Here is a 19330-nt window from a genome sequence, read left to right as displayed (position 1 = left end):
ATGTTTCAAGAGTTTCCAAATTTAACATCGAATGAAAGCTGTTGAAATAACAGCTCGACCCAACGGAGGCTTCCCCCAAATTTAGCAGGGAAACACAACTCCAATTGGCCCTTTGCAAACAGCAGAAAGTCTGAACCAACTTTGCGGCTGTTCCCAATCCTACCTGTGTTTTTACACCTTTGCAATAACTCCAAATATTCTACCAGAGGTTTCCAACCCTCCTTAAAGTCTGCCTGGTTTTGCTAGTTAAGATTTGACAATGTGAATTTGAATTTTATTATTACGGTCGCAGACCAGTTCCGGCTTACTTACAATATCGGAAAAATCACAAAACACAACAGGAACACGTTGAATTGCAATTGGGTTTAACAGAGACAATTCAGGTATAACAGCAGTTTTAAATACACATTAAATCTTGATCGCTAAAATATAACCTAAAATTGTCATTTAAAACCTTAATTATGATTTGCCAATGTGGCGTATTCCATTTCAAGCACTGTTCTGTTTTGGGGGGTACTGCTTCCCCTCGCCATTTCTGCGCTTATAATACCCCCGCTGCCATCGTTCCAGATAACAGAAATAAGTTCACCTGCCTTTTGGGGACATCCGTCGCAGTTATCCCTAAGAGAAATCCTTCTGGGTTGCTTTCCCCACCCGGGAGACTCACCTTAAATATTCTCTTTCATCCGTTATATAAATCTCCCCCAAACCCTTAACCACTCAGGTGCCCGGCTGCCTCAGCAAGACCCTCCCTCTCTTTCCTCACCCGTGCTGTGCCTGCTGAGGACCCCCGGGGGCACCGGTTTGAGGTCCTTGTCGGTCACTTGCAAAATCGGCCCATTCCGGATTTGCGCCGCCCTCCTCCATATTGCATGGGACGCGGCTGGCGCTGTGGGTTAAACCACAGAGCCTAGGACTTGCCGATCAGAAGGTCGGTTCAAATCCCCGTGACGGAATGAGCTCCCGTTGCTCGGTCCCAGCTCCTGCCAACCTAGCAGTTCGAAAGCGCATCAAAGTGCAAGTAGATCAATAGGTACCACTCCAGCGGGAAGGTAAATGGCGTTTCCGTGTGCTGCTCTGGTTCGCCAGAAGCGGCTTAGTCCTGCTGGCCACATGACCCGGAAGCTGGGCGCCGGCTCCCTCGGCCAGTAAAGCGAGATGAGCGCCGCAACCCCAGAGTCGGCCATGACTGGACCTAACGGTCGGGGGTCCCTTTACCTTTTGCCCTGTCCTCTACTGGACTGTTGGGAGCTCCCCTCCAAAAATAAAATGATATATATATTGTATTATTTATGCAAACTGATTTTCTCTGGAGTTAAAGATCTGACTGGGACAAACCTTGTTATGGCGAGCTCGTATTTTGCACAATTTGCATAGGGTGCCTGTTTGATCATGTGTGGTTTGCTGTGCCTAATAAAGGATTGACTTTAAAAAATAAAATAAAAGATTCCGAGTTTTCCCTGACCCACCTCCTGTTTTCCAGACGGCTTCACCCACTGGAGTCTTATGGGCACCCTGGCGACGGACGAGGACACATTCATGGGCTTCAACGATGGGCTCTCCCAGTCTGGTGAGTCTCCGCAGTTTGCAAGGGCGAAACATTAATAAGAGAAGGGTCTCTTATTTCCTCTGGGGTTGTGGGGGCATTTGAGGGTAGCGGGTGCGGATTCTGCAAAGACGTGGAGAGCGGGTTGGTGTCAAGCCAGGAGTGCAGGTTGCTGGAGGGCAGAAAAGGAGTATTGACTCGGGGGGGGGACACACGCCGTGGGTTGCCCCTGCCCCCCAATTCCCCGCTCTTCTCCACCCCCCCCCGCAGTGGTGTCGGCCGAAGTCGAGATGACAGCTTACGCCCTCTTGACGTACACCGCCCTGGGAGACGTGGCGTCGGCGCTGCCCGTCGTCAAATGGCTCTCGCAGCAGAGGAACGCCCTGGGGGGGTTTTCCTCCACCCAGGTGAGCCCCGTCCGAATCTGAGAGGGGAGAAAACGCCCAGATGGAGGGAGCCCCCTAAAGGAGGGGGTGGGAAGTGCGGCAGCAGGAATCATCGGGTCGGGGACCGAGGGGTTAATCCTGCCGGGGGTGTGGCAGAGGAAGGGTTGCCCGGCAACCGGCCAGAGCAGCATGATGCTTGCTGCGGTCATTTCATAGCTCAGTTGGGAGACCGGGAAACTGAACCGTGGGGTCGTGGATTCGAATCTCCCATCGGGTGAACGTTCCCTTGCATCACAGGGGGTTGGGCTGGATGACCGTTGGGTCCCAACTCTGTGATTCTATTATTCATTTGCACAGCGCTTTTTTTCAGGGGGGACGCAGGCAAACAAGCCTTTCAACAGTCACAATCCAGTAATTCTGTGGTAATGGATGCGCCAAACATTGGGATGGACTATTTTGTTCCTGCAACAGCGGTTGACTTTTCTTATTTGCGGAAAGGCTTGTTTGCCTCTTTGATACTGATTGACGGCTTTCTCTAATTTTGTCCATGCAATTGATGATGATTATTTTTGTGTGACCCCATTACCTATTTTCTGTTTAAGAATTGTGAAACAATTGTCGAACAAATACTTTGTTCGAACATGCTTGGGCGTGTGTTGCCTGCGGTTGCTTAGAGTTGCAAGCGGGTTGGGCTGGATGATCTCTGGGGGTCCCAACTCTGCGGTTCTTTTTATTCTCCCTTCCCGCCACCGCCCACAGGACACCTGCGTGGCCCTCCAGGCGTTGGCCGAATACGCCATCCTGTCGTACGTCGGAGGCGTCAACCTCACAATCTCTCTGGCCTCCACCAACTTGGACTACCAAGAGACATTCGAGCTGAACCGGGGCAACAAGAAGCTGTTGCAGACGGCCAGGGTATAAAAAGGGGTTTCCCACCCTGGGGTGGTTGGGTAGAAGGGGCTCTGGGCTCCCGGGGGGCGCCCGGTCTCCGCCTGGGGGTTTGCGGAGAGGGTCAGCGGTTCGATTCGCACGGTCCTGGGTTCGTTTTCCGACGATGCCTAACGGAGCTGCGAAAGACGTCCTTCCAGGCGTGAATTCCTGCTGCTGCTGCCGGCCCGTGTGGGCAACACTGAGGTCTATGTTTCCTCGACAGATCCCTTCCCTCCCCACGGGGCTGTTTGTGAGCGCCAAGGGGGACGGCTGCTGCCTCCTGCAGGTGAGGGTCTCCCTGGACTCGGGGTCTTCGGTTCCTGGGCTGGGCCTCGTTCTGTATCCTACTACCCCCCCCAAAGAAATCAGAACCCCTGGGAAGCTGCTGCCAGCCTGTAGAGACAACGCACACCCAGATGGAGCGACGGCGTAAGGCTCCGATTTAATTAAGCCCTTTCCGGAGAACGGTGAGGACTAGCCCCTTGCTCTGTTTTCAATGAGGACACCTGCTTGGAGTGCAGAAGGGTCCCAGGTGCAATATCCCAACTGTGGAGTTTGTCCTGAGTTTGAAACCCCAGGGAGCTGCTTCTGCCCGTCCGTGTCGGCAACATGCATCCGGGCGGACCCGGCGGTCTGTCTCCGTGCGAGGCAGCTTCCCGTCCACTTTTCCCCATTTTTAAAATAATTTTTATTGGTTCCCAATTGCAAAAGTCCAAAATATGCCTCATTGTATCCGTATCAAATCACAATACCCAATCAAACATCCATTAATCAAATATCCAGTTGTATAAATTTGGTGGCTAGAATTACAGGTTTAATCATTTTTTTAAAAAATTCTGCTCCCAAAGTCTTATTTAACCCAGTCGTATTCCGGTCATAATAATATCCCTTTTACAACAGCTGCAATATTTATAACTTCTATTTGTATTCACATATTCGATAATTTATTAGTGAAGATCTATATCCTTCCATGGGCAACGTCCCGTTTAAATCAGCTTCTTCTCTGCTCTTTCACAAGGAATAGAAACTTGCTTTTTTAATCATGGGCCCTTCTGCATGCCAAGCTTCCCTTAAAAAGGCAAGCTTCTAGCCCTCACGATTAAAAAAAAGTTAAGTTTCTAGTCCTTGTGAAAGAGCAGAGAAGAAGCTGATTTAAACGGGAAGTTGCCTGAAACCCCGCTGCTGCCGACCCGTGCGGGCAGCACTGAGCCCAGGCGGAATAAACCCGGAGCCCGTTTTCATTTCCAGATCGACGTTGCCTACAACGTCCCCGACCCGGTGGCCAAGCCCTCCTTCCAGCTGCTGGTCAACCTGCAGGAGCCCAAGATGAAGCGGCACCGGAGAGCCCCCCCGCGGCCCCCCAAGCCCGGCCCCCCAGAGGAGACCCCCCAGCGCAGGGCTGAGCAGGCGCTGGGGGACGACGACGACCCGGCTGCCGACCAGGACCAGCAGGAGTACCGGGTGATGGTGGAAGCCTGCATGAGGTGAGCTTGGGGTGGGGGGCTCGGGGGGGGCTGACGGTGCTGGCCTACCTTGCATAGGCTGGCATAGATAGAGAGATAGATGATAGATAGATAGATAGATAGATAGATAGATAGATAGATGGATAATATTTTGGAAATGTACATCCAGTTGTTGTTTTTTCCTTTAATTTTTGGGGGACCCCCAAGCGAGGGGGGTGCTAAGCTAGAGATTGTTGAGCTTATACATCTATCCAGCATAAATAGATAGATAGATAGAGAGAGAGAGATAGCTGGTTGGATAGATGATAGAGATAGATGGATGGATGGATAGATAGATAGATAGATAGATAGATAGATAGATAGATAGAGCTGGTTGGATAGATGATAGATAGATAGATAGATAGATAGATAGATAGATAGATAGATAGATAGCTGGTTGGATAGATTAGAGAGATAGATAGATAGATAGATAGATAGATAGATAGATAGATAGATAGATAGATAGCTGGTTGGATAGATGATAGAGATAGATAGATGATAGATAGATAGATAGATAGATAGATAGATAGATAGATAGATGATAGATAGATAGATAGATAGATAGATAGATAGATAGAGATAGATAGATAGCTGGTTGGATAGATTATAGAGATAGATAGATAGATAGATAGATAGATAGATAGATAGATAGCTGGTTGGATAGATGATAGAGATAGATAGATGATAGATAGATAGATAGATAGATAGATAGATAGATAGATAGATAGAGATAGCTGGTTGGTTGGTTGGTTGGTTGGTTGGATAGATAGATAGATAGATAGATAGCCGGTTGGATAGATGATAGAGATAGATAGATAGATAGATAGATAGATAGATAGATAGAGATAGATAGCTGGTTGGATAGATGATAGAGATAGATAGATAGATAGATAGATAGATAGCCGGTTGGATAGATGATAGAGATAGATAGATAGATAGATAGATAGATAGATAGATAGATAGAGATAGATAGCTGGTTGGATAGATGATAGAGATAGATAGATAGCTGGTTGGATAGATGATAGAGATAGATAGATAGATAGCTGGTTGGATAGATGATAGAGATAGATAGATAGATAGATAGATAGATAGATAGATAGATAAAGGTAAAGGGACCCCTGACCATTAGGTCCAGTCGTGGCTGACTCTGGGGTTGCGGCGCTCATCTCGCTTTATTGGCCGAGGGAGCCGGCGTACAGCTTCCGGGTCATGTGGCCAGCAGAACCAAGCCGCTTCTGGCGAACCAGAGCAGCGCACGGAAACGCTGTTTACCTTCCCGCCGGAGCTGTACCTATTTATCTACTTGCACTTGGACGTGCTGGCCTACCTCGCAGGGGGGAGAGGAATGCACTGCCAGGGCCATCCCGTACGGGAATCGAACCCGCAACCTTGGCGGCGTCAGCACCAGGCTCTAACTGATATACTGTATTTTTTGCTCCATGAGACGCACTTTTTTCTTCCTAAAAAGTAAGGGGGAATGTCTATGTGTCTTATAGAGCGAATGTGTGGTCCCTGGAGCTGAATTGCCCAGGGGCAAAAAGCAGATTTTCTAGAAAGAGGGAAGTGGGTGTCGAAACAAAACTGCTGATCGTTTGCCGATGGGGAGAGAGATAAGGGACGCTAGAGATAAAGGAGGCTGCCTGGGAGGGGGGAGGTAAAGACAGCAAACTTGCAAAGGGGGGGAAACAAGAAGACTAAAGCAATGAGGAGAGAAATTAGAAGAAAAAGAGGAGCGAAAAACTGCTCCAGCTAAGGAGAAGACACTAAGGCAAACAAGAGGGAAAGGAAGCAGCTGATTGGCAAGCGATCGGGAGGGAGATAAGGGACTCTAGAGATAAAGGAGGCTGCCTGGGAGCAGGGAGGTAAAAGCCCCTGGATCCTCAGGATTTTTGCACTGGGTCACCCCAAATTTACCATCAGATCACATGTCTGTGGCCACAGCAGGAACCACAATAATCACACCTCCACTGTTTCGTTCAGAATATTTTTTTCCTTGTTTTCCTCCTCTAAAAACTAGGTGCATCTTATGGTCAGGTGTGTCTTATGGAGCAAAAAATACGGTAAAAAAACCCCGGAGCACCGTTGCTGCCAGCCAGTGTTGGCACACAGCAGTGGTCTCCCTCGGTAGAACCTTAGTTTTTAGAGGGAGGCTGGGAGAGGCACACAGCCTTCCTGGGCTAGTTGGACTCAGTCAAAGGCGGCTCCCTCATACCCACGAAATCCTTTCTTCCTTCTCTTCTCCCTTCGCCCTCCCTCCCTGCGGACCCCCGGCTGCCTCTGGGGCAGGTGGCTGCATTTGGGGTCTTCCAACATGGCCGTCCTGGAGGTCCCCCTCTTCTCGGGCTTCCGAGCCGACCTGGAAAGTCTGGAGCAGGTAAGCACCCGCCCCAGCTGCACACCCTGGCTGCGCATCTCTGGGGTCTCTGGGGTCATCTAGCCCAACCCCGGGCAAGTTGGGGGCAGACCCAGCCGCCAGGTCCGGCTGACCCCTTTCCCCCCTCTCTCCTTTTCCGCCTCTCCCAGCTCCTCTCCAACAAGCAGATCGGCCTGAAACGCTACGAGGTGGACGGCCGGAAAGTCCTCTTCTATTTCGACGAGGTGAGTCCAGCTGGCAGGGGAGCCACCACTCGGAAGGCCCTGCCGGAAGCGGGGGAAATCCTGGGGTGGGGTCAGGGGGGTGGGTGGCCCCCTTTGGGAGGAAATGGGGGATTTGGAGGGCTGGACCCCCCCCCCCAAAGACGAGAGGGCTTAAATTGCCGTTTAGACATAGGGGAGCAGCTTTGGCTCACTTTTTTACTCTTCTGGGTAGAATTCCTTTATAATTTTATTTTCCCTTTCCTCGATGTGCAATTATTTCAATGAAAAACAACCTCTTTGCATAATCACTCTTTGACTTCCCTCCTTTCTGCACAATTACTTATTTTTATATCTCCCCCCCCCCCACGGCGTCTCTGATTCAAATCTAATTTCCCATTAGACTCCCTTTTAGTTTAATTTCTCAACGGCACAAGTTTAAGCCAACCTGACTAATGTTTTAAGTTGTCTGCATCTAATCGGTAATTCTCCATCGGATTTTTAAAAGTCTCTCTCCTTCATTTCTTATTCTTCCAGTACATTTCTGGATATTCCATCAGTTTTCATTGCCAGTCCTCCGTTGTGACTTGTTTCTTTTATTCCATGGGGTAGGGTTTGTGTGTGTTCCTTCCTGCCCCCCCAGACTGCGATATATCACCAGCTAAACATCACAATATACTGATACGTCACTTCAAACTGGTTTGGGATGATAAATCGATATATCGCCCAACCCTACTACCTAAGGTAGAAAAAGTATACTTAAAGAATTGCAGCTGTGGCTCCGCCCCCGTTGGCCCCCGGCCCCACACACCCCAGCATGTGGCCCCAGGAACATCACCCGTCAGCTTCCGAACACAAGAGGCGGCCCTATTTTACGGGAAGGTTGTGGGTTTGGGGTGGCTCTCCCCCTCCTGCAGCTGCCCCCCTCCGTGGTGGGTTGGTGGGGGCCGCGTAAAACGGCCCTCGGGACCTCACCGAATCGCCTCCTCCCCAGATCCCGAGCCAGTGCGTGACCTGCGTCAAATTCGTGGCCTTCCGGGAATACGTCGTGGGGAAGACGGCCCCCGTCCCCATCAAAGTGTACGACTACTACGAACCAGGTACGTCGGACCCACCTGTGCCCCCCGCCCCCCCCCCCCCGCCGCTGGCAGCCCCCTCTTCTGACCCGCCTCTCGCACCCGCAGCCTTCGAAGCCACCCGCTTCTACAACGTCAGCGAGAACAGCCCCCTGGCCCGGGAGCTCTGCGACGGCCCCCTCTGCAACGAGGTGGAGAGCGGCGCCAGCCACTGGGTCGGTGAGTCCCGAAGGCGGGCGGGCGGGCGGGCGGCTAGTCTCACAGGTGCAGCCCCTTCTTGTGCCTGCCGGGCTCAGAAATGCCGCTCTGCCCTTTCCCCCTTCAAAAAAATGGCTTAGAAATCTCAGAGGTAAAGGGCAGGTGCTGGCATGGCACGAAAGGAAAGAGAGCGAGGAGGGAGGAGGAAAAAGGAAAGGTGGCCCAGTGGTTAAGTTTGGCAGCGGGTCTTTCGCAGGGGGATGTCACAGGGCCAGATCAGAATGGGCATATACAGTGGGATCTTGGTTCTCAAACGCTTTGGTTCCCAAACTCCGAAAACCCAGAAATAAGTGTTCCAGTTTCCGAACGGTTTTTGGACGCCGGACGTCCAACACGGCAGTCGGCTATTGTTTCTGGGGCGCCTGCGCCAATCAGAAGCTGCGCCTCGGTTTCCAAACATTTCAAAAGTCAAACGGACTTCCAGAACGGATTAAGTTTGGTGCTTTGGTTTTCACTCTTTATTTTGCATTTTTGTTTTGGAGACTTTTTCGGTTCATTTGTTTCTGTGACTGCGTGGTACCCAGTTCAGCTACTGATTGATTGACTGACTGATTGATTGATTGAGTTACTTTGGAAATGTATAAAAGCCCCCCATCCAAGTAATGGCTATCATCAGTGCAGGGAAGAAAACAACTAAATTTTCATTTTTATCATCTACAATACCATCTTACTTATTTTATAGCACAGCACATCATTTATTGCTTTCATTCTATGGATCAGTGGTCTCATTAGATAGTAAAATCTGTAAAATTGCTGTCTTAGGGGCTGTTTTTAAAAGCCTGGAACGGATTATTCCGTTCTGCATGACTTTCTATGGGAAAGCGCTGTCTTGGTTTTGGAACGCTTTGCTTTTGGAACGGACTTCCAGAACGGATTCCGTTTGAGAACCAAGGGACCACTGTATTATTATTATTTATTATTATCAATGGTCTGGTTAGATACTAAAATTCATGTTCAGTTGCTGTCTTAGGGAACTGCTTTTAAAAGTCCGGAACGGATTAATCCGTTTTGCAGGGGAAAGCAGTGCGCCTTAGTTTGAGAACGCTTTGGTTTTGGAACGGAATTTCCGGAACGGATTAAGTTTGGGAACCAAGGGACCACTGTATAAGAGGGAAAGTGATCGCGCAGGCGAACTTCCAGCCTGGCAGCGGGTTGGACTAGATGACCGCTGGGGGTCCCTTCCATGGTTCTGCACCCGGTTTCTCTCCCTGCCTGCCCAGGTTTCGTCCACACGGGGCTCTGCAACAGCCTCTCGGGCTGCCAGGAGGAAGGCTACTTTGAGCAGTGCGAGTGTTCGCGGGATTGCGGCTCCGGCGGGGACCCCGTCTGCGGCTCCGACGGCCTGGTCTACCCCAACCACTGCCAGATGGAAGTCGCCGCTTGCGGGAACGGCACTCGGATCGAGCAAGTCCCCCTGGCCCAGTGCGCGGCCGGTAAGTCGCTCCCCCGCTCTTCCGGGGCCGTTTCCGCCCTAACTTGATTTTTGAATTTTATTGTTATTCATGTTTTTATACTGTATTTTATGCTGCTTTTATAATTAAGTGTTTAAAGGTGTTTTAGGGATGCGGGTGGCAGTGTGGGTTAAACCACAGAGCCTAGGGCTTGCCGATCAGAAGGTCGGTGGTTTGAATCCCCTCGACGGGGTGAGCTCCCGTTGCTCGGTCCCTGCTCCTGCCAACCTAGCATTTCGAAAGCACGTCAAAGTGCAAGTAGATAAATAGGTACCACTCCAGCGGGAAGGTAAACGGCGTTTCCGTGCACTGCTCTGGTTCGCCAGAAGCGGCTTAGTCCTGCTGGCCACATGACCCGGAAGCTGTACACCAGCTCCCTCGACCAGTAAAGCGAGATGAGCGCCACAACCCCAGAGTCGGTCACGACTGGACCTAATGGTCAGGAGTCCCTTTACCTTTAAGGTGTTTTAAATTTGTTGTTAGCCATCATGAGCCTGGTTTTTGAACCGGGAAGGGTGGGGTATAAATAAAATTTATTATTATTATTATTATTATTATTAACCATGGCCATTGCCCTAGGAATAAGTTACATTACGGACTGGAGAATGGGTTGGTGTAAATAGCTGCACCATTAAATCTTCTTACATTCTTATCATTTCTATACCAATGGAAGTCAAGGCCTTCTGTATGCCAAGCAGGTGTTCTTGTCGCCCAGCTAAGCGCCGTCTTCCCCTCAAAAGCATTTCAAGATTCCAGTCCTCAGGGTTTCCGAATTGAGAGGCGGCTTAAATAGGAGCGTGGGAAGCTGCCTTGACGTTGAGTCGGACCAGGATCTGGCTCCCCGCTGACCGCACTGACCGCGTTCCTCTCCGCAGGCCAGAATCACCCGGGAGAGACAGAGCCTGACTTTCGACCTCTGGAACTGCCCGGTGTCTCGGAGCAAGAAACCCCAATCGGTGAGACCTCTCGACCACTGGATCTCTGCCTCCGGAGATTTTATTTTATATCTATCTATATCTATCTATCTATCCATCTATCTATCTATCTCATCTATCATCTCTCATCTATCGATCTATATCTATCTGTCATCTATCTATCTATCTATCTATCTATCTATCTATCTATCATCTCTATCTATCTCATCTATCTATATCTATCTCATTTTTCTATCTCTATCATCTATCTATCTATCTATCTACCTATCTATCTATCTATCTATCTATCTATTATCTATCTATCTATCTATCTATCTATCTATCTCATCTATCTAGAACTATCTCATTTTTCTATCTATCATCTATCTATCTATCTATCTATCTATCTATCATCTATCATCTATCTATCATCTATCTCTTTCTATTTCTATCTATCTATCTATCTATCTATCTATCTATCTATCATCTCATCTATATCTATCTATCTATCTATCTATCTATCTATCTATCTATCTATCTCTTTCTATCTCTTTATCTATCTCTTTCTATCTATATCTATTTCATCTATATCTATCTCATTTTTCTATCTCTATCATCTATCTATCATCTATCTATATCTATCTATCTATCTATCTATATCATCTATCTATCTATCTATCATCTATCTATCTGTCATCTCATCTATCATCTCTCTATCTTATCTATCTATATCTATATCTATAGCTATCTCTATCTATCTATCTATCTATCCACACACACACACACACACACACACACACACATTTATATCATCTCATAATCAGGCTTCCAAACCGTTTTGCGCTACAGTGGGACCTTGCTTCCCAAACGCCAAAAACCCGGAAGTGAGCTACTACTGGCAAAAAACAAGAGAGCGTGGGAAAGATTAGAAATTTGGGAAAGTAACCCAGGAACCGTTCCCTTTTGGCTCCGGGGGAGGGAGTGTCCTGGCCCCGTTTGACCCCTTTTCTCTGCCTTTCAGAGGAAGCCCCCACCTCCCAGCTGGACTTCTCCTACTACTCCTACGAATACGAAGTCGACCCCTACGCCATGTCGGAAGGGGACGCCTTTGAGCTGACGGCCCCCAGCAGCACCGCGGCGGCAGGAGGGGGCCGGTTTCAGGGGACGGCGGTGCCCACGGGGGAGTGAAGGGTGAGTGGGGACCCGGGGTGGGGCGGAGGTGGGGCAGGGGCTCGTGACATCATCCGCCCCCCCTCCAGCCCACAGGGCAGCAGCAGCCAGGAGCCGGCTGGATTTATTGACCTATATTTCGAGAAATATATTTACCTCTTAATTGGAAAAAAAGAGAGGAAAGCCCAGGGCCGGATTGAGGTTTGATGCGGCCCTCAGCTCCTGAATGTAATGGGGCCTTTTATATATCCAACTGTCCTTTGTCAACAAAAAAATGTTATTATTGTTATTAGGGGAAGTAATTTGATTAAACTATTACTGAAATAGGAATTAGTAATTATTAGTTGTTATTATCAGGCGGAGTAATTTGATTCCGTTCTCATTTCAATTATTATAATTATTATACTGTTACAGGAATTAGTAATTGTTAGTTATTAATCAGGGGAGTAATTTGACTCCATTCTCATTTCAGCAGTAGTAGTAGTAGTAGTAGTAGTAATAGTGATCATCATCATCATCTATTAATGAAATGGAAATTAGTAAATATTAGTTGTTATTATTAGGGAGAGTAATTTGATTCCGTTCTCATTTCAATAATATTTGTTGTTGTTTTATACTATTACTGATAAAGGAATTAGTAAATATTAGTTCTTATCATTAGGGGGAGTCATTTGATTCCTTTCTCATTTTAACAATAGTAATTAGCAATTATTTGTCATTATAAATCATTATTATTATTGATATGGATTACTTTGGAATCAAATCGCATCCCCTAATCTTTTCCTTCTCCCCCTTTCTTTCTCTTCTCCTCTAGGGCTCTCTTCCCCCAATCCAGCAGAGGCTGCCCCACGCCGGAGACCCAGCCAGGCTTTCCCCGCCGCCTCTCGATGGGGAGCCGAAGCCCAGCTGCCCCCCAGGCAAACTTTGCCCATCCTGCCCGCCCCCAGGCCCTCCGTGCCAACCCCTTGCCCCCTTGCACCACGCCAACCCAGGAGCTTTTCTGCTGCAGAGGTGAAGCACGGACTCTCTCCCTCCCCAGCCAAGCCTCGCTCGGATCCGGACCCTGCTTCCTCCCCACCCCATCCGGCTTTGAGAGGCAAAGGTGGGCAAGGGGAAGCTGCCTGCCCGTGCCCGGCAAGATCTCACGGCACCCTCAAGACGCTCCCCGAACCTCACCCGCCCGAATCGCCACCCTCCGTCTGAACTTTTCCACCGCTTTTCTGGTCGCGCTGCGGCGGGTCAGGCTGGATGACCCCCAGGAGTCCCGACGCCCAGCTCTGCAATCGAGGAGCCAGGGCTAGGCTTGGGGGGTTTCCTGCCTCCCTGTTCCCACCGGATTCCGGGAATCGGCCGTTCAGAATGTTCCCTTCCTTTCCACTTGGAAACGTTCTCCATTCTGCATTTTCATCCCGCCTTCCTCCCCGAATGCTTGGTGCATAAACCTTCCCAGTGAAAAGGGCTTTTTTCCAACCCACCCAAGGGCGCCACACAAGCCCCTTCCCCTCTTGAACCCACAACCCCTCGCTTTTCGCTTTAAAAAGAGCGGGGGCCACAGAGGAAAAGTTCCCCCACATTGTTGCCATATCCCGAGATACGAGCCACAACTTGGGGATTTTCTCTTTTTTTGGGGGGGGGTGTGAGAAACCAGCCTCCCTCCACTTTCCGTGTTTTTTTCTTTGCACAAAAACCCCCCGCAACAATCCCAGGACCCCTCTGCCCCACCTCTGAGCAAGGCAGAATGTGCCCCCTTCGCTCAGCCGCTAGCCAGAACCCTTTTGCTGTGCCGGTATTTATTTCGGAAACGGCCATTCCGCACGTCCCGGGTGGGGGCGACCGAGTGGCGCAGGTGAACCCCACCCCACAGCATCCGGCAGCCCCTCTCGCTTTCTCCCATTTCTGCCCTAGACCGGGGACCCCCCCTCCCAGCACAACCAGCTCCTGCACCCCAGAAGAGCTCGGAGACCCCTGCCCTCCTTCTGCCCCCAGCCCCATTTCAGTAGGGCGGCCTGCAAACCCGAGGCACCCGGAGGGGGGGCTGCGGACCTCGGCACACGTTTCAGTAGCGAGTTCGAGTGCCCAGGTCGTGGGCGGGGGGCGCGGAAGAAGAAGTTTGATTTAGATGTTGATAAAATATTTTATTAAAAACCGATGTCTAAAAATCAAACGGCGCCTCTTGTTTCCTTCCGGAGAAAGGTGAAGGTTAGGACTTTGGTACAATCCGGTGTCCTTGTAGCTCCGTTTGGCGAACTTTTGCCTAAAAACGACGGAATGGCGTTTCCAAATCTTGGGGGTGGAGGAGAAGGTCGCCCCAAAAATCAACAAATGAATTTTTTATTTCTCTGTGTGACTGCATCATGTATCGAAATTATCCAGCACCCATTGGAATCAGGTTTGCGAACGAAATCTACGGGCTTCCTGGTGTTTGCAAAGGAGCAAATAAAAGCTGCAGTTTCAGCTGAATTTTGGGGGGGCCACTTGTGCTGAGCTATTTCTATGGGTTTGTTCTACCCAAGTTCTGAGCGAAAGTTTGTCCCTTTACACTGCAGCAGACATGTCCAACCGGTCGATGGTGATCCACCGGTCGATTGCGGGGTGTCCCTGGTCAACCCTGGTCGATTGCATGATCCTGATCGATTGGCCCCTGCCCCCCACCCACAAAAAGCTCAGCAACTTTGGATAGATCACTCCCAGTTTTTTCATAGTGGGAGAGTAGATTGCAGTCTCTTGGGAGTTGGACATGCCTGTGGTACAGGAAATTGTGGGGGTATTCTTTTGGGGGGGGATCAATAAGTTATGATACTGTATTGTCCAGCGCCGAGGGCCTTCTGGCGGTTCCCTCCCTGCGAGAAGCCAGGTTACAGGGAACCAGGCAGAGGGCCTTCTTGGTGGTGGCGCCCGCCCTGTGGAACGCCCTCCCGTCAGATGTTAAGGAGATAAACAACTACCAGACTTTTAGAAGACATCTGAAGGCAGCCCTGTTTAGCTTTTAATGTTTAATATTGTATTTTAATATTCTGTGGGAAGCCGCCCAGAGTGGCTGGGGAAACCCAGCCAGATGGGCGGGGTAGAAATAATAAATTATCATTGTTTTGTTTTCATGCCAGGGCCTGGGAGCATTTCGTGGGCAGCGTCTCTTTGCTGGTTTTCAGGGAGACGGCCGAGTCCTTTCGTGCCCCGAAGATCCTCCCCGCCACCTTGGCGCAGAATTCCTCCGAGGCATAGTAGTACACAAAGGGGTCTACGCAGGTGTTGCCGGCGCTGGCTGCCAGGGCCCCCATGTACGCCACGTAGAGGGTCCCTCGGGCGCCGGCGCAGCGGCTGGAGTAGTGGAGGAGCAGGAGGACATGGCTTGGGGTGTACAGAGCCACGACCGACACCACCACCACGACGGTCAGCTTGATGGCAGTGGCGTAGCGGTCCCCTTTCCCCGCCAGGACCCACAGGGTGGCACCCGAACACAGCACCATGACCAGCAGCGGGGCCACGAACCCGCCGGCCACCAGGGCGACGAAATAGGGGCGGAAATAGGTGGCGTCGTCCTCAGCGGGCAGGGCGTCATGGCATAAGACGTGGCCCGTGCCCAGCAGGGGGAACGACTGGCGCCGGAGGGCCAGGGGCAGCGCCGAGAGGATGGCAGCCCCCCAGGCGGCGGCGCAGGTGCCCGCCGCGAAGGCCGGGCTGCGGAAGGAGCGGGCGAGGAAGGGGTGCGCCACGGCCAGGTAGCGGTCGGCACTGATACAGGCCAGCAGCAGGAGCGAGCAGTACATGTTGGCGTGGAAGGCGGCTGTGTTGAGGCGGCACATGCCCTCGCCAAAGGGCCAGTGGTTGCCCAGGTAGTAGTAGGCAGCCTTGAAGGGCAGCAGGAGCCCCAGGAGGAGGTCGGCAGCTGCCAGGTTCATCAGGAAGACGGTGGACGGGAGCTTTTCGACGCGTGTGGCCAGGACCCAGAGCGCCAGGGCGTTGGCGGGCAGCCCAACCAGGCAGAGCAGGGCATAGAAGGAGGGCAGCAGGAGGGTGGTTAGGGGGCTGTCCAGCTGCGCCTGCGAGGACGGGGGCAGGACCAGGAAGGTGGTGCGGTTGAGGGTCACTTGGGCAGAGGGGATGGCACGGGGGCACAGGCCAAGTGGCGGCAGGCGCTGGGGGGCCTCGGTCCCATTGGGGATGGCATAATCTGGGGAGGCGGAAAGAGGTTGGGTTAGTGCTGTTGGAACCAAAACCCACTGCCCATGTCCTGTCAAGTGGGGTTTTCAGAGGGGGGCACCACCCCCAGCTTCCGTGGGGCAGCAGCTTTGTGATTTATGTCTGAGATATCTCTGCGAAATTTCAAGTTGAAAAACCCAATAAATAAGTTTTCAAGAAAAGGAAGTCCCAACGCCTGTCTGCCGCAGCACCCGGGCCAAAAGCAGAATCCTGCACCCTCCTGCCCAGCTAAAAAGGGGGGGCTGGGGGGTCTTCCATGCCACTTACCATCGTAGTCGTCGGCCGCCGCAGCCTTCGCCGGCTGCCCGCACAAGAGGAACAGCGTGAGCAGCCAGAGACGCAGGCTTGGCCCCGCTCCACACAGATGCATCCTGCTTTGGAGAAGTTGCTGCTGCGAGGAGCAACATCCTGGCTCAGCCTCTTAACTCCAGGAAACACTCCCCACCCCAAACCCAGTGACACTGCAGGGTCGCGCCCCCCCCCCCGCAACTCCCTTGCACGCAACAAAAGTCTTCTCTTTCGCGGAATCGGCCGAGGAAGAGGCAGGCCTGTGGCAGATGTTGCTCAGACCGCAGCTAATCTCCCCTGGGTAGAGTGACGGATCTGGCGCAGGGCACCGAACTCTTGGCTTCGCCTGAACTCAAATCCCCCCCAGTCTAATATCCCAAGTGCTGCAAGATCCCCAAAGTGCCTGCACTAAAATTGTCCCTCGAAAACTTCACTCTTGTGGTTTATCACCATGACGGCTACACACTTTGGGTTTTAGCAAAGCAAACAGACTAATTTGTCAGCGCCTAAATGATTCCTTCTGAGGAACGGCTAAGGGAGCTGGGCATGTTTAGCCTGGAGAAGAGGAGGTTAAGGGGTGATATGATAGCCATGTTCAAATATATAAAAGGATGTCACATAGAGGAGGGAGAAAGGTTGTTTTCTGCTGCTCCAGAGAAGCGGACACAGAGCAATGGATCCAAACTACAAGAAAGAAGATTCCACCTAAACATTAGGAAGAACTTCCTGACAGTAAGAGCTCTTCGACAGTGGAATTTGCTGCCAAGGAGTGTGGTGGAGTCTCCTTCTTTGGAGGTCTTTAAGCAGAGGCTTGACAACCATATGTCAGGAGTGCTCTGATGGTGTTTCCTGCTTGGCAGGGGGTTGGACTCGATGGCCCTTGGGGTCTCTTCCAACTCTAGGATTCTATGATATCGAGCGTCAGAACAACTTGGCCACAATATGGAAATTTTGCCCATGGTGTGACTATTTTCCACCTTCCCCTTTCGACTCTCCGGCACCCTCTCTGCATAACCCGGCAATTCCAAAATATAGACGCGCTTTGACTCTCGCAAGACAAAACTCTTCTCTTTCGCGGAATCGGCAGAGGAAGAGACCTGTCCCAGTCGTTTCTCAGATGGCAGCTGGGAGAGGGAGGGCAGAAGGCATTGTTCCATCTCAGCCACAAATTGGGTTATCGAGGCTGTAGGGAGGCCAGGTCACATGCTGGGCATGTAGAAGGCTGGCACGCTGAATGCCCAGCAGCACCTCCAGCCCAGAGCAGGGAAAGAACGAAGGAATGAATGGATCTTTATTTGCGTCAGCCACCAGTCATTGCAATAAAACAATGCGCTATACAAAGAATAGAAACAAAAAGTCAATTCTATAAAATACATTTTAGGGCAGGCATAAGCAAACTCCGGCCCTCCAGATGTTTGGGACTACAATTCCCATCATCCCTAGCTAACAAGACCAGTGGTCAGGGATGATGGGAATTGTAGTCCCAAACATCTGGAGGGCCGGAGTTTACCTATGCTTGTTTTGGGTTTTGACTCAACGGTCAAATAGTGGATCTTATTCTGATTGCCCCGGCTAAAAAACCTTGCCACCTTTGCCGTCACCTGCTCATCTTGATCTGTCAAGGGAAAGGACACAGTGGCTGGGCAAGCCGGAATGGATGGAAAATAAAAATAACATAATGGAAAGTCACGAGCCCAGCATAAGTCGTATAAATACTGGGCAAATTGTCAGTAAAACAATCCCAAACACATCATTGTGCCTAGAGGCTAATCTTCCCCGGTAGAATTACGGATCTGGCACAGGACACTGAACTCTTGGCTTTGCCTAAACTCAAATCCCCCCGGTCTAATATCCCTAGTGCTGCAAAATCCCCAAAGCGCCGGGACACTTCTAGCCCCACCCTGGAGATTCCACCGGGGATGGAAATCGAGACCTTCTGCAACCCAAGCAGCTGCTCTGCCGCTGAGCTTATGGCAATGGCTCCAGAAGTGGCCCCGGGTGCAGTTCCCAAAGGGGTGAGGGTCCCGAGGCAGCGTCCTTCCGCAGGCCGTCTCCGAGGGGCATATTGGCGAGGGACGGAGACCAGCCGCAGCTCTCCCACCCCCCTTGTTATAAACATCCTTCGCGTCCCCACAAAGGCTTGTCTTTCTGGTGCTGATAAGCGCTAGGAAATGACCTCGATGCAGAGAAATGGAGGAAGAGGAAACTTCTGGCAGCAGATAGCAGACTGTGTACGGAACAGGAGACCCCCACGTGTGGGGAAGCAGTCCTGGGGACAAGCAGCCCCTTAAATCGATGGCGGCGAACCTATGGCACGTGCGCCAGATGGTGCACTCGGAGACCTCTCCGTGGGCACACGCGCCACCGTCACCCCAGCACCGAGTTCGCCAGATTTTTACGGTTCCATGAGACAGCGACAACCTTGTGTTTTCTTCCTTCTCCAGATGAAGTCCAGTGTGACTAACTTGGTCTTTCCGGCTTAGACTGGTTAGATTGAGGAAATCGGGAGAGGGGGGGTATTGGAACGTCAAGAAAGCGCTATAAAATAAATCCTGTGCCCTGCGTGAAACACTGGAGAAGACGAAGAGGAACGACGAAGGACAGCGTCCGTTCTGAAAGTATGACAAAATGACCAGCATGCACACAAAAGCAAAAATCGTATTAATTGTTCCAAACTTCTGCCTTTCAATAAAAATCGCGTTTGTATAATTGGAAGCTCTGTTATTGTGGTTGTTTTTTTTTTTATTATTTTGTTAATGTGTGAGTTGTTTTTTCTCCCTAAACTAAAACCTCAGTATTCAGGTTAAATTGTCGCGTTGGCAATAATGAAGTGGGTTTTGGGTTGTGGTTTGGGCGCTTGGTCTGTAAATGGTTCACCGTCACGGCCATTAATATCTTCCTTGACATCCCCCCCTTAAACTGGTGCAACCGTCTTCCAGTCTTGTCTGTGCAGAGATCGGGTTCTCCCTCTGGGAACTCGCACGCAGTACCCATCTCCCCTCAAGGGCTGGAATTGGGAACATTGCACCCGGTCC

At 50.8% G+C, this 19330-nt stretch overlaps 2 protein-coding genes across 3 annotated transcripts in view; one reads left to right on the top strand and one right to left on the bottom strand.

The window, feature by feature from the left end:
- Positions 1-13971, top strand: part of CPAMD8 (C3 and PZP like alpha-2-macroglobulin domain containing 8) — a 47850-nt gene extending 33879 nt beyond the window's left edge. For both annotated transcript variants that reach the window (XM_080988719.1, XM_080988718.1), the window contains exons 31-43: positions 1484-1570; positions 1817-1953; positions 2692-2847; positions 3086-3148; positions 4111-4346; positions 6651-6738; positions 6888-6962; positions 7933-8038; positions 8123-8233; positions 9493-9705; positions 10599-10679; positions 11659-11828; positions 12622-13971. In XM_080988719.1, the coding sequence (XP_080844845.1) occupies positions 1484-1570; positions 1817-1953; positions 2692-2847; positions 3086-3148; positions 4111-4346; positions 6651-6738; positions 6888-6962; positions 7933-8038; positions 8123-8233; positions 9493-9705; positions 10599-10679; positions 11659-11825 (1520 nt within the window). In that variant the 3' untranslated portion in view covers positions 11826-11828; positions 12622-13971. The remainder of the gene's footprint in view (positions 1-1483; positions 1571-1816; positions 1954-2691; positions 2848-3085; positions 3149-4110; positions 4347-6650; positions 6739-6887; positions 6963-7932; positions 8039-8122; positions 8234-9492; positions 9706-10598; positions 10680-11658; positions 11829-12621) is intronic.
- F2RL3 (F2R like thrombin or trypsin receptor 3) lies at positions 13917-16417 on the bottom strand. Its single transcript, XM_080989105.1, has 2 exons — positions 16275-16417; positions 13917-15978 (listed from the first exon to the last, which is right to left on the bottom strand). Exons 1-2 carry the CDS (start codon positions 16375-16377, stop codon positions 14903-14905), a joined length of 1179 nt encoding a protein of 392 aa, XP_080845231.1. The 5' UTR covers positions 16378-16417; the 3' UTR covers positions 13917-14902.
- Between the last annotated feature and the right edge of the window lie 2913 nt (positions 16418-19330).

The sequence above is a fragment of the Podarcis pityusensis genome (genome assembly GCF_964106645.2).
Source record: "Podarcis pityusensis genome assembly, chromosome: 18".
NCBI lineage: Eukaryota > Metazoa > Chordata > Lepidosauria > Squamata > Lacertidae > Podarcis > Podarcis pityusensis.
The sequence above is the reverse complement of the archived record's forward strand: the minus strand, read 5'-3'. Positions and strand labels throughout refer to the sequence as shown.

Bases quoted from the DNA above. Each gene is read 5' to 3' on its own strand.
- F2RL3 (XM_080989105.1), bottom strand. From the start codon at position 16,377: ATGCATCTGTGTGGAGCGGGGCCAAGCCTGCGTCTCTGGCTGCTCACG. The intron at 15,979-16,274 runs GTAAGTGGCATG...CCGCCTCCCCAG, and splicing joins GGCGGCCGACGACTACGATG to ATTATGCCATCCCCAATGGG.